General features: G+C 38.6%; 1 protein-coding gene across 1 annotated transcript in view; it reads right to left on the bottom strand.

Moving 5' to 3' along the window:
- Positions 1 to 12,869, bottom strand: part of LOC115219341 (dynein heavy chain 6, axonemal-like) — a 349,247-nt gene that overhangs the window by 288,368 nt on the left and 48,010 nt on the right. Inside the window, exons 11-16 of the mRNA XM_036509002.1 lie at positions 12,544 to 12,666; positions 11,483 to 11,492; positions 10,510 to 10,745; positions 7,578 to 7,686; positions 5,557 to 5,677; positions 1,836 to 1,987 (exon numbers count right to left, since the gene is read on the bottom strand). Coding sequence (XP_036364895.1) covers positions 1,836 to 1,987; positions 5,557 to 5,677; positions 7,578 to 7,686; positions 10,510 to 10,745; positions 11,483 to 11,492; positions 12,544 to 12,666 — 751 coding nt within the window. The remainder of the gene's footprint in view (positions 1 to 1,835; positions 1,988 to 5,556; positions 5,678 to 7,577; positions 7,687 to 10,509; positions 10,746 to 11,482; positions 11,493 to 12,543; positions 12,667 to 12,869) is intronic.

Below are 12,869 nucleotides of genomic sequence, written 5' to 3'. Positions count from 1 at the left end.
GTTGACTTCAGCAGAAATTGAACTCGGAAAGTAAAGACAAACGAAATGCCACTAAGCATTTTGCCCAGCATGCTAATGATTATATTATTTATTTATGCATCTTTTTCAAGCCTGGCCAGGCTCATGAGCCCAGTTTCCCAGTTTCTATGGTGTATGTGTCCCCCCTCCCAGCTGGACAGGACACGAGTCCATCACAGCATTACTCACAGAGTAGAACAGGGGTCGCCACTACCCCCTGCCAGAGCCTTGTGGTGCTTTAGGTGTTTTTGCTCAATAAACTCACACAACGCCCAGTCTGGGAATCGAACCGCGATCCTCCGACCGCGAGTCCGCTGCCCTAACCACTGGGCCATTGCAATTCCACAAATGATTATATATATAAAGTTATTTTTGGTGTTGTGTGTGTGTTTGTATCTTTCAACAAATAGACAATGCAACACAGACTTTAAAAAAAGACCTTTCACTTTGAATAGAAAAGAAAAAGTTATTGGTGAGGGAGAAATATAGTGAGAGAGAGAGGTAGGGGAGAGAGAGTGTATCTGAAAGATAGATAAACAGGTATTGTTGTCACCATAGTAACTAACAAGTTTTGATTAAAAATGCAAGAATTTTAAGTGTAAGTCTGTCAACACAACAATGCATTCTTCATAACGTTACATGCAGGTATACGATATATATATAGTTATTTTTGAGAGCAGGGGTTATTTGTGTGTGTGTGTGTGTGCATGTGTGTGTGTGTCTTTTGACTTACAGACAAGACAACAAAGACTTTATGGAAAAAGACTTTCACTTTAAACAATTTATGAAGGTACATGCATATTTAACAAATATTTTTTACTAGTAGCATAGCAAAGGACAATAACCTAGTATAAAATAATTATAAAATTGCAATTACTAAAACAAAATGTAAAAACAGAAAACAAAAGCAACAGTTAAATGCAGAGCAATACCTGTGACTGTTATTGCTGTTTAGCCCCCCCCCAGTTAGGTTTACTCAGCTTGAACACTCTATCACCAGTTAAAGATTAAGACTACATCAATTATGCATGTCCCTATATCTCACTTCAGTCTTCAACACTTCACATAAACCCATCTCCTCCTCTTTTAAATACACTCCCACTCAGATAAGGAGGCATTTTCTTTTTCTTTCTTTACTTTGTCTTGCAAGTTACTTGGTGATCTCCTCAGTACAGGTGTCACAAAAAAAAAAAAAATAATAATAATAATAATAATAATAATAATAAAGCATGCAGTACACACTGCAAAGTGGTTGACATTAAGAAGGGCATCCAGTCATAGAAACAACCATGCTCAAGCTGACACTGGGGCCCTGGTGCAGCTCCAAGGCTCATCAAACACTGCTGATCCATCCGACACATACTTTGAAAACTTAATCCTTCAGCATTTCATTTTCATACAAGTGTTTTAGAGACACCAATTAAATAATGAATATCTAGATAACCCTAGAAACACGGGATGGTCACAGCATTACCAAGGATGGTTTGGGAGCTAAACAATAACAGCAATAAAGAGTAAGCAATAAAACCGACAGGGCAGCAAGCTGGCAGAATCGTTAGCATGCTGGGGCAAAATGCCTAGCGGTATTTCGTTTGTCGTTACGTTCTGAGTTCAAATTCTGCCGAGGTTGACTTTGCCTTTCATCCTTTCGGAGTCGATTAAATAAGTACCAGATACGCACTGAGATTGATGTAACCGACCGAAACCCTTTGTCTGTCCTTGTTTGTCCCCTCTATGTTTAGCCCCCTGAGGGCAATAAAGAAATAAATAAAACCATCAAGGGTCAAAAAGCTTAGCCTCCCACCATTTCTACTTACATTCAATAGCGTCACAGTCGATGGTATGAGAAGACTCTTCATGTTTGTTGCATCAACCAGTAAAACGCCAGTGTTCATTTTCACCTGGATATTATTCGTCAAGGAAGTTTGTCGCTTATAACGATTGAGAGCAATCTCATAAAAGTCAACATCTGGGAAAAAAAAATCTAACCATTTTAGAAAATTTCCAACCAAAATAAAAATAAACATGCAATCAAATTTTAAATATGCAAAGAAACTTCATTTTAACCTTTTAAATGCAAGCAGAAATGTTTACATTTTAAAGTGTTTGCTACCACCCATAACAATAAATACCAGACTTAAAATAAGTAGTGGGGTCAATTTGTTTGACTAAAATACTTCAAGGAGGTGCCCCAATATGGTTGCAGTCCAATGACTGAAACAAGTAAAATATAAAAGATATGTTAATATTTTAATTGTTAATATTTTCTCAAGCACAGTTGTCCGATCATATACAAACCCACACATGCAAAAGCCCACACACATACACAAACCCATATACATACATAAACCCACATATATTCACAAACCCACATGCATACACATGGACTCATGCCAAAAATGTAATTTTCATACTTTTATCAATTGTTACTGATAAGCCATAAATATTTGTGAACTATTTTTGTCAAAATCATTTTTAAACTATTATGCTAGAAATACACTGTTTATTTTCTGACAGCAATATTCTACAATCAACTTTACACTACAATACTTGATGATCAATATATTACATGAATGAATTATCATTCATTTGCCTCTAATTTTATTTTTGAAAAAAGCGAGTTACCTGTTTTTATTCTGGTACACCAATTGTTTGCTACTATCTTTCACTGTGCTACTGTTCTGTTATACAAAATATTTACTCTGGATTCAGTGTAATCCAGTTGTTGCTGTTGTTGTTTTTTTATTATTATTATTATTATTATTATTATTATTATTATTATTATTATTATTATTATTATTAAGGCGGTGAGCTGGTTGAAACATTAGCACGCCGGGCGAAATGCTTAGCAGTATTTCGTCTGCCGCTACGTTCTGAGTTCAAATTCCGCCGAGGTCGACTTTGCCTTTCATCCTTTCGGGGTCGATTAAATAAGTACCAGTTACGCACTGGGGTCAATATAATCGACTTAATCCACTTGTCTGTCCTTGTTTGTCCTTTCTGTGTTTAGCCCTTTGTGGGTAGTAAAGAAATAGGTATTTCATCTGTCACTACATTCTGAGTTCAAATTCCACTGAGGTCAACTTTGCCTTTCATCCTTTCAGGGTTGATTAAATAAGTACCAGTTTTTAAAAAGAGAAATAGATGGCTCACAGTGAATTACCATCTGTTCTTATTAACACAACTCCTGTACCACTTTGATGACATTCTAAATGTTGTAGTGAGAGTTATGACATAGATGTCATTTATCTTGATTTCAGTAAAGCTTTTAACAAAGCTGACCACAGCATTCTTCTGAAGAAATTATCTAACATTAGTGTCTATGGAGATCTGCAAAAGTGGACTAAATATTTGCTGACAAACAGAACCCAACATGCTGTGATAGACAGGGTTTACTCAACACCTTTGGTGAAGGTGCGTGGTTCAGTGGTTAGATCATCAGACTCACAACCATGAGATGGAGAGTTCAATTCCTGGACTGGGCTATGTGTTGTGTTCTTGAGCAAGACACTTTATTTCATGTTGCTCCAGCTGTAGAAATAAGTTGTGATGTCACTGGTGCCAAGCTGTGTTAGCCTTTGCTTTTCCCTTGGATAACATCAGTGGTGTTGGAGGCGGAAGGCTGATATGCATGGGCAACTTCTGGTCTTCCATAAACAACCTTGTCCAGACTTGTACCATGAAGGGGAACTTTCTAGGAGCAATCCCATGATCATTCACGACCAAAGAGGGTCCTTACACTTTTACTCAAAACCAGCAGAAGTTCTTAGTGGTATCCCCCAAGACACCATGCTGGGTTAACTATTTTACCACAACTAGTTTTGCCTTATTCAACATTATCCTGAAAGAAGTCCAAGAAGTAAAAGACCCATAACATCCAAATGGTACTTGGACAAATTTTTTCCAAAAAATACCAGACAAACAACCAACATCTAAATACATCTCAGCAAACAACTCCCTACATGAATCAACTATGGTATCCAAAAACATGACTTACAAAAGACTACTGTAAGAGGTACTATTAAGTCAGATGTAGTCTGTGTTTGTAATGGCTAAAGCCTTATGTTATTTAAGTTAGTTAATCTAGGTACTTATATACATATTCCCTCACCAACCATCAGTACTTTTCTATATATTATTTGTACTAGCAGTATAGCCCGGCGTTGCTTGGGTTTGTTTTCTTTTCGACCCTTTTGAATTGGAATTTTTGAAAAGTAAAAATTTTGCATTATGTAACTTGTTATTCTCTTTAAGTGAACATTTTTCTGGTTGAAATACACCGAAAAATGGCGACACAGCAGTCAAAAAATCGTAAAAGAATAGGGATTTTCATAGAAAAAAGCACCTTTTTGATGTAAATAATTGTTGGTATTAACATGGTCCGATTTGAATTTTTTCTTCTACAGAATGAAGAACAAGCCTTCTTCTATCATACTCTCAATTTTGGTCAACTTGCACCGCAGGGTCTTGGAGGAGATAGTGTTAGTTGAAGGCTACCAAACCAGCCACACACACACAGACAACTTCAGCTTTATATATAAAGATTTATCAGTTTATCTTTTTCTTATTTAAGTCACTGGACTGCAGCCATGCTGGGGCACCGTTTTGAAGTATTTAGACACACAGTATTTATTTTTAAGCCTGATAGCTATTCTATCAGTCACTTTTTGCCAAACTTCTAACTGCTGTTACAGGGATGTAAACAAACTAACCCTGGTTGCCAAGCAGTGGTAGGGGACAAACACAAATGCAAAGACAAGACACACATACAGATACACACACACACACACACACACACACACACAGAGAGAGAGGCTTCTTAGAGTTTCTGTCAACCAAATCCATTGACAAGGCTTTGATCAGTCAGGGTCTATAGTATAAGATGCTTGCCCAAGGTGCTATGCAGTCGTTGGGTAGATGCAGAGCCATGCCTGCATCTATATTTGGCCATTTTTAAAAATTTGTTGTTTTACAGTTTTATGAGGCGATACTCTCTTTGACAAATTTTTAAGGATGAAAACATAAGCATTCTATAGGCAAGAGCATGGCTGTGTGGTAAGAAGCCGGCTTCCCAAGCCACATAGTTGTGGGTTCAATCCCACTGCATGGCACCTTGGGCAGGTGTCTCTTACTATACCCTCAGTCAGACCAAATCCTTGTGAGTGGAGATTTGGTGAACAGAAACTGAAAGAAGTCCATTGTGTGTGTGTGTGTGTGTGTGTGTGTGTGTGTGTGTGTGCGCGCGCGCGTGCGTTCGTGTGTGTGTGTGTGTGTGTCTTTATGTCTGTGTTTGTCCCCAGCCACCATTTCACAACCGGTGTTGGTGTGTTTATGCCCCAATAACTTCATGGGTCAGCAAACGAGACCGACAGAATAAGCACCAGGCTTAAAAAGAAAGTTCTGGGGTTGATTCATTCGACTGGAGATGCTTGAGGGCATGCCCCAGCATGGCCACAGTCAAATGACTGAAACAAGCAAAAGGTAAAAAGTATTCTCAAGTACATAAAACACAATAACTCTCTGACATATACAACCTACCTAGTTTTGGAGCTTTAAGATGCTCTGGGTTCATACTTTCATTTTCTTGATAAAATCTCTGACAAGGAAGGAGGAGATTAACATACTGAATTGCATTGTTGAAACCACTTTCTAGTGCATCCTGCAAAATATAATGACCAGATCATAGACATTTGACATTTTGATTTTTCCGAGAACAGTATAGAAATAGTTGTGTTCATGGATATTCTAGTGATTATGAAAAATATAAGATTGTTGGAAGTTTATACAGAGATCAATGAAATATGTACTTTTGTTTTGAAAGCACATGATTTTTGAGATGATGTATAAAACCCATGAAGGTAGTAATTTCATTCAGTTATACTATCCCACTATCAACACATAAGTGTTGAAAGATAAGATCATTTGGTGTGAAATTGTAGTCAATCAGTGTATATATATATATATCATCATCATCATCATCATTTAGCGTCCGTTTTCCATGCTAGCATGGGTTGGACGGTTCTACTGGGGTCTGTGAAGCCAGAAGGCTTCATCAGGCCCAGTCAAATCTGGCAGTGTTTCTACGGCTGGATGCCTTCCTAACGCCAACCACGCCGTGAGTGTAGTGGGTGCTTTTTACGTGCCACCCGCACTGGTGCCAGACAGAGCTGGCAAACGGCCACGAACGGATGGTGCTTTTTATGTGCCGCCGGCACGAGGGCCAGGCGAGGCTGGCAACGGACACGAAACGGGGCGGTGCTGGCAACGGTCGCGAAACGGAAAGTTCTCTTACATGCCACCGGCACTGGTAACACATCTGCAATTTCCATTGATCGATTTCGATTCTGATCCTCACTTGCCTCAATGGGTCTTCACAAGCAGAGTTTCGACATGCCACCGGCACTGGTAGCACATCCGCAATTTCCATTGATCGATTTCGATTCTGATCCTCACTTGCCTCAACACGTCTTCACAAGTAGAGTTTTGTGTCCCAAGAATGGAAGGTATGCATACGTAGGCTGGCTCCATCCCATGTAGAAGGCCACGGGTTGTGGACTCACTTGTCCTGCCGGGTCTTCTCGCCCACAGCACACTTCCAGAGGTCTCGGTCTCTAGTCATTTCCTCAGTGAGACCTAAAGTTCGAAGGTCGTGCTTCACCACCTCGTCCCAGGTTTTCCTGGGTCTGCCTCTTCCACAGGTTCCCTCAACCGCTAGGGTGTGGCACTTTTTCACACAACTATCTCATCCATTCTCGCCACATGACCATACCAGCGCAAACGTCTCTCTTGCACACCACAACTGATGCTTCTTAGGTCCAGCTTTTCTCTCAAGGTACTTACACTCTGCCGACACACACGCACATACATGCATGTATGTTTGTGTGTGTGTGGGTAGGTGGGTGTACATATATATATATATATATATATATACGAGCAAAACGCCCCCCACTCCACACCATCCAATGAACGGTGCTGAGTTGTCAAACATTTAAACAAAATTTTCTCAAAACTTTTCATTAAAAAATAATTGCTTCCCAACCACATGGTTCTGGGTTCAGTCCCACAGCATATCACCTAGAGCAAGTGTCTTTTACTATAGCCTCAGGCTGATCAAAGCCTTGTAAGTGGATTTGGTAGCTGGAAACTGAAAGAAGCCCATCATTGGTGTGTGTGTGTGTAAGCTCGACCCCAGAGCTTATTTTTTGTAAGCCTAGTACTTATTCTATCGGTCTCTTTTGCTGAACCACTAAGTTACGGGGACATAAACACACCAGCATCGGTTGTCAAGCGATGTTGGGGGGACAAACACAGACACACAAGCATGCCCGCACACACACACACACACACACATACAACAAGCTTCTTCCAGTTTCCCTCTACCAAATCCACTCACAAGGCTTTGGTCAGCCCAAGGCTATAGTAGAAGACATTTGCCCAAAGTGTCATCTCCACCCCAATAGCGGTGAGCAGGGATATGGTCTAGGAGGGATTGAGGAATGCCAGAGGTCTCCACTGCCAAATGCTACAAAGTTAAGCAACAAAAGAATAATAAAACTCACCAGGATGCCAGTTTTCAAATTTTGCAAGATTCTATCTTCTTCAAATATGATACCCAAGTTTGGACCTTCTCCACAGGTTTTTTCTGTGATACTGTGATAAGCTATTGGTCTGTAAAGATACATATTAAGATTGTCTGAATGTATCAAAATAATTATTTAAAAAAACATGAGACTGCAGCCATACAGGAGCACTGACTTGAAGAGTTTTAGTCAAACAAATAAACCTGTGAAAATAAACTAGCACCAGTTGTCACCCACATTTATTGCCAGAAGAATTTTGTTCTGGATTTTTTTGTTTACAACCTTAACTGACCAAGACATATTTCTCCCTCAAATTGTCAAGACATTATGGACCTCTTGCCAATGACATTTGACAGAGTAAATCTGAAAGCTAAAAGGTTAAATTACAGATTTACTTTATCAAGGCTGACCTGGGATTAGCCCTTTTGACACCATCCTGCCTGAGACTGCCCCTAAGTTCTATAATACAAACTTGATGCTTTAACTTTGTCAAATGTGATATTCATTTATTCACATTTATTTGAATTAATCATGCTTTTTCTTATAGATTTGAGATTTCAACAACATGATTGTTTATTTTTAGAATAATATTGTGAGAGACCAGAGCCGGCCAGTTTAAATATAAAACCAATAGAATATTTTGGCAGGATATAGCCGGTTTAAATGCTAAAGGGTTAAAGCAGTGGTTCTCAACCATTTGATTCCTATTTTATTCTGCTGGACCCCCATAACCATGCAATGCTTTTAAATGAGTTTTATAGATATTTCCTTCAAAATTCCTATTTTGTTTTTCACACATCATCAACTTGTGTAGTTTGAACTATATAAAACATTAGAGAAGGAAACCTAGCTGCTTTTTTGCAGTAAATATATCTAAAGCAAATTTTTTCAGAGACCCCTAAAATACTACTGTGGATGTTCAATAAGCACATGAATATTGCACCCTGTTAAACCCCAGTAAAACAGTAGGCTCCTATTAAGATGCTAATTAGGCCTACTAATTAAGCTACTAAATAAACCGCAGATCAAAACACTGATCAATTTAATGATTAAACTAATTATTAAACCTATTGATTAAGTCATAAGCAATGAATTGACAGAGTCATTAGTGCATTAGATAGAATAACTTGTGGTGTTTGTTCCAACACCCTATACACTGAGTTCAAATCCAACTGAGATCAACTCTGCCTTTCAGGTTCAATAAAAAAAATTTTAAATACCAATATAGGTACCAGCATATAGGTGTGGCATGGAGGCACATGGCTTAGTGGTTAAGGTTTTGCCTCATGATCATAAGGTCATGAGTTCAATTCCTGGTGGTATGTTGTGTCCTTGAGCAAGACACTTTGTATTTCATGTTGTCCCAGTCCATTCAGTTGGCAAAAAAGATTTGTACCTGCATTTCAAAGGGCTAGCCTTGTCACCTGTGTCATGCCAAATCACCCTGAGAACTACGTTAAGGGTACATGTGTGTGTGTGGGTGTGTGGGTGTGTGTGTGTGTGTGTGTGTGTGTGTGGTGTGTGTGTGTGTGTCTGTGGAGTGCTCAACCACTTGCATGTTAATTTCATGAGCAAGTTGTTCCACTAATCAGATCAACTGGGACCCTCATCATCATAACTGTTGGAGTCCCAGTTATAGTTGTATGGTTAGAAAGCTTGTTTTGCAATCACGTGGTTTTGGGTTCAGTCCTTCTGCATGGAACCTTAGGCAAGTGTCTTCTACTATAGCCTTGGGCCAACTAAAGCCTTACAAGTGAATTTGTTAGATAGAAACTGAAAGCCCATTTTATATACATGCATGTGTGGGAGGGCAGGGGTCTTCATGTCTGTATTTGTTCCCTCACCACTCCCTGACAACCAGTGTTGGCTTGTTTATGTCCCTGTAACTTAGTGGTTTGGCAAAAGAGACCAATAGAATGAATACCAGAATTTATAACAAATAAGCACTGTGGTCAATCTGTTCGTTTTAAACTCTTCAAGGTGATGCCCCAACTTGGCCACAGTCCAGAGACTGAAACAAATAAAAGATATATATCCAGGACAGTGCATTCACAGAAATGTAAGTATGTTGGACTGCACATTTTTGGAATTATTTTTACATTCTGAGTTCAAATCTTGGTATGGCCTATTTGGGTGGTAGATTTTATCAGAAATCACTACCACCACTACATGGAAACTTTGAGTGGCTTTAGCAGAGTCTACTTTGTTGTAAGCATTCAGTTCAGGTCTCTAGTTGAGGGTACCTTCCAACCTCCTTTCTTCTCCTCAGTCTTAGAAACCCTATAAAATGTCACGGGTACCACCCTCCCCTCCTGACTAAAATCATCATCATCATCATTGTTTAAAGTTCATTCTCCATGCTTGTGCTAGCATGAGTTGGATGGTTCAAGAGAATTTGACGAGTCAAAGGAGACTGTACCAAGCTCCAATGATGACAACATCAGATGATGAAGGTGAAAATAGATTATGATGACAACATCAGATGATGATGACAACAGACGATGATGATGACAGTAGATGACAACATCAGATGATGATGATGACATCAGCTGATGATTACAACAGATGATGATGATGATGATGACAGATGAGGATGATAACAGATGATGATAACAACATCAGATGATGATGATGACAGTAGATGATGATAACAACAGATGATGATGACAACAACAGATGATGATGACAACAACAGATGATGATGATGACAGCAGATGATGATGATGACAGCAGATGATGATGAAGACAAATACTAAAGATCAAACTACACTTTTGTAAAAGTTAATACTTTAACATTGGCCTTCCACAACTGAGATTCTAAATATATCTGAAGAACAAACAAACACTTTTGATAAAAACATAATTCAACATTAACATTTCACAAATGAGGCTATAAATATATATCTCTTACCGAGTAAAAGCATTGAAATAGTCATCAGGTAGTAAATTTGGCACTGACAAAGCTGTCTGCTGATATCTTATAAAGATTTGATTCATTAGGTCACGGAAACCTTTCACATCTGGTTGAAATGCAATTCGGTCGATTTTAAGAAGTAAGTCAGTTCTAAACAGGGGATTTAATACCTTACTCTCATCATCTGCCTCTACAATAACTATATCAAGAGACTCGGGGTTAAAGTCAGTTTTCTGAAAAATAAATAACCAGCGTTAGAAACTTACTTCTAGTGAGCCCCTATGTAACTGTTCAACTTGCTAGAAATAGCAGCGTAATTTCACTCATTTTCTACCTTCTTAAAGGAAGGACAAATTGAATAAGTATAGTCCAAGATTAGTGGTTTTCTAATAGTGCTTGTCAGTGCACTGGTGCACAACAAGAGGTATCTTGATGCACTACTGATTTGAAAATAGATAATTTAAGATGTTTTAAAAAACTCCATACTAATACTTGAACATCTTGAAAAACATCCAGGTATCCAACCATTCTCTCCACTCATTATTCCTTGCAAGGTCACAGAAGTAAAGACCTCAGGCACTTCCTTCATAGGGCCCAGAAGTAACCATCATTGCACTTTGTGGTTGGGTTTCTAAGCATGACCAACCTAAACTATGGCTATTGTTCAAGGGCAGCGAGCTGGCAGAAATGTTAGCATGCCGGGCGAAATGCGATGTCGTATTTCGTCTGCCGTTACGTTCTGAGTTCAAATTCTGCCAAGGTCGACTTTGCCTTTCATCCTTTCGGGGTCGATAAATTAAGTACCAGTTGTGCACTGGGGTTGATGCAATCAACTTAATCCCTTTGTCTGTCCTTGTTTGTCCTCTCTATGTTTATCCCCTTGTGGGCAGTAAAGAAATATATTGTTCAACCACCTTGTTTTTGCTCTACTCCTACGTCTCCTGCCAGTTGGCTCAGCTTGAAAAACCCATCTTGTAATTCTTTCCTGCAACATTCTAATCACATCGATGGTACTGGGGTTGTGACTTCTCAGTATGGAGAAATAGTAACTCAACCTAGAGAGACTCTCTATTCACTGTGTAACATTTTTTTTTGTCTTTGGTCACTAAGTGTTATTTCCTATATGTTGCTTCTATCTTGAAATCAAAGGAAATCACTACTATTTCCTTCGAACGTTGCTTTTGAGACCAAGACACCAATGTTTTGAAACTGACCTATTTTCCATTACATTTCAGTCAGAGTCAGCACTGAGTTGCTGAAGCAGAAATATTGTTATAACAAATATTCTGCTCTACATAGACATATTATACCTTTTTGGAATCAGGATGATCCCAGGATTGTAAATCTGCCCTTCATTTGGTTCTTGAACATCCAGCTATGGGATCTGATTTAAAAGCATTTGGGTTGCTATTTGTAGCTTGGCTGCTCTAAATAACACTTGGCTGCTCTAAATAACACTTGGTTGGTGTTTGTCAGATGAGATCAAGGGGGAGATAAATGACATTTGTTTCGTTAATTTTACATTGAATTAAGAACTTTGGAACAAATTGGCCAACAATTGGAATTCAAATTAGGATTGGAACAATAGAATGGATTGCATTACAGAATTAATTCTCCTCCGTCTTTAACCTCTGATCAGACACCACCGGAGAATATATTCATTATAGATGTATTATAATCATGCTATTTAGCTCTCTCTTTAGTTTGGGGCTGAAGGCCCAATTAGCCCTCCACAGGAGCTAGCTTAAAAATCCACACAGAGTGTAGCTTTTAAGCTAGTACCTGAATAATAATAACTACAATGGTTTCCTGATTTAGGCAGAAGGTCAGCAATTTTGAGGAAAGACAGAATTGCCGATATCCTCAATCCCAATACAAGATTGGTGTTTTATTTTATTAACACTGGAGAGATGACAAAGTTAACATTAGCAAGACTTGAACTCAGGAGTGTAAGAACCAGAAAAATTACTGCAAGACCTTTTATCAGAACAACAATAACAATAAGCATAATATCTTACTTTTTTTTGTGACATCCTTGAAAAACTAGGAGCATTGTTCAATAATTCAGTAAAATAGACAAGTAAATTCCGTACAGCATCAATAACAAGTTGACGTAAAGCAGAAACAATGATATAATCAAGATAGCGAATGAAACTGGAAAAAAAATAAAGAAAAACACAAGAAAATAAGGACAAGCACAGAGTAGAGTCAGTACAATCAATAAACAAGTGCAGTCTTCAGTAGCACACACCTTTCTGTGTGTGTGTTGTATCTATATATTTGCAAAAGTATGTATGCAGCGTCACATGTATATGCTAGCTGTATTAACATTACTATCCCATTGCGACCACTGTTCT

Source organism: Octopus sinensis, linkage group LG14 (assembly GCF_006345805.1).
Source record: "Octopus sinensis linkage group LG14, ASM634580v1, whole genome shotgun sequence".
NCBI lineage: Eukaryota > Metazoa > Mollusca > Cephalopoda > Octopoda > Octopodidae > Octopus > Octopus sinensis.
Note: the sequence above shows the minus strand (reverse complement) of the source record. Positions and strands in the feature narration are given on the sequence as shown.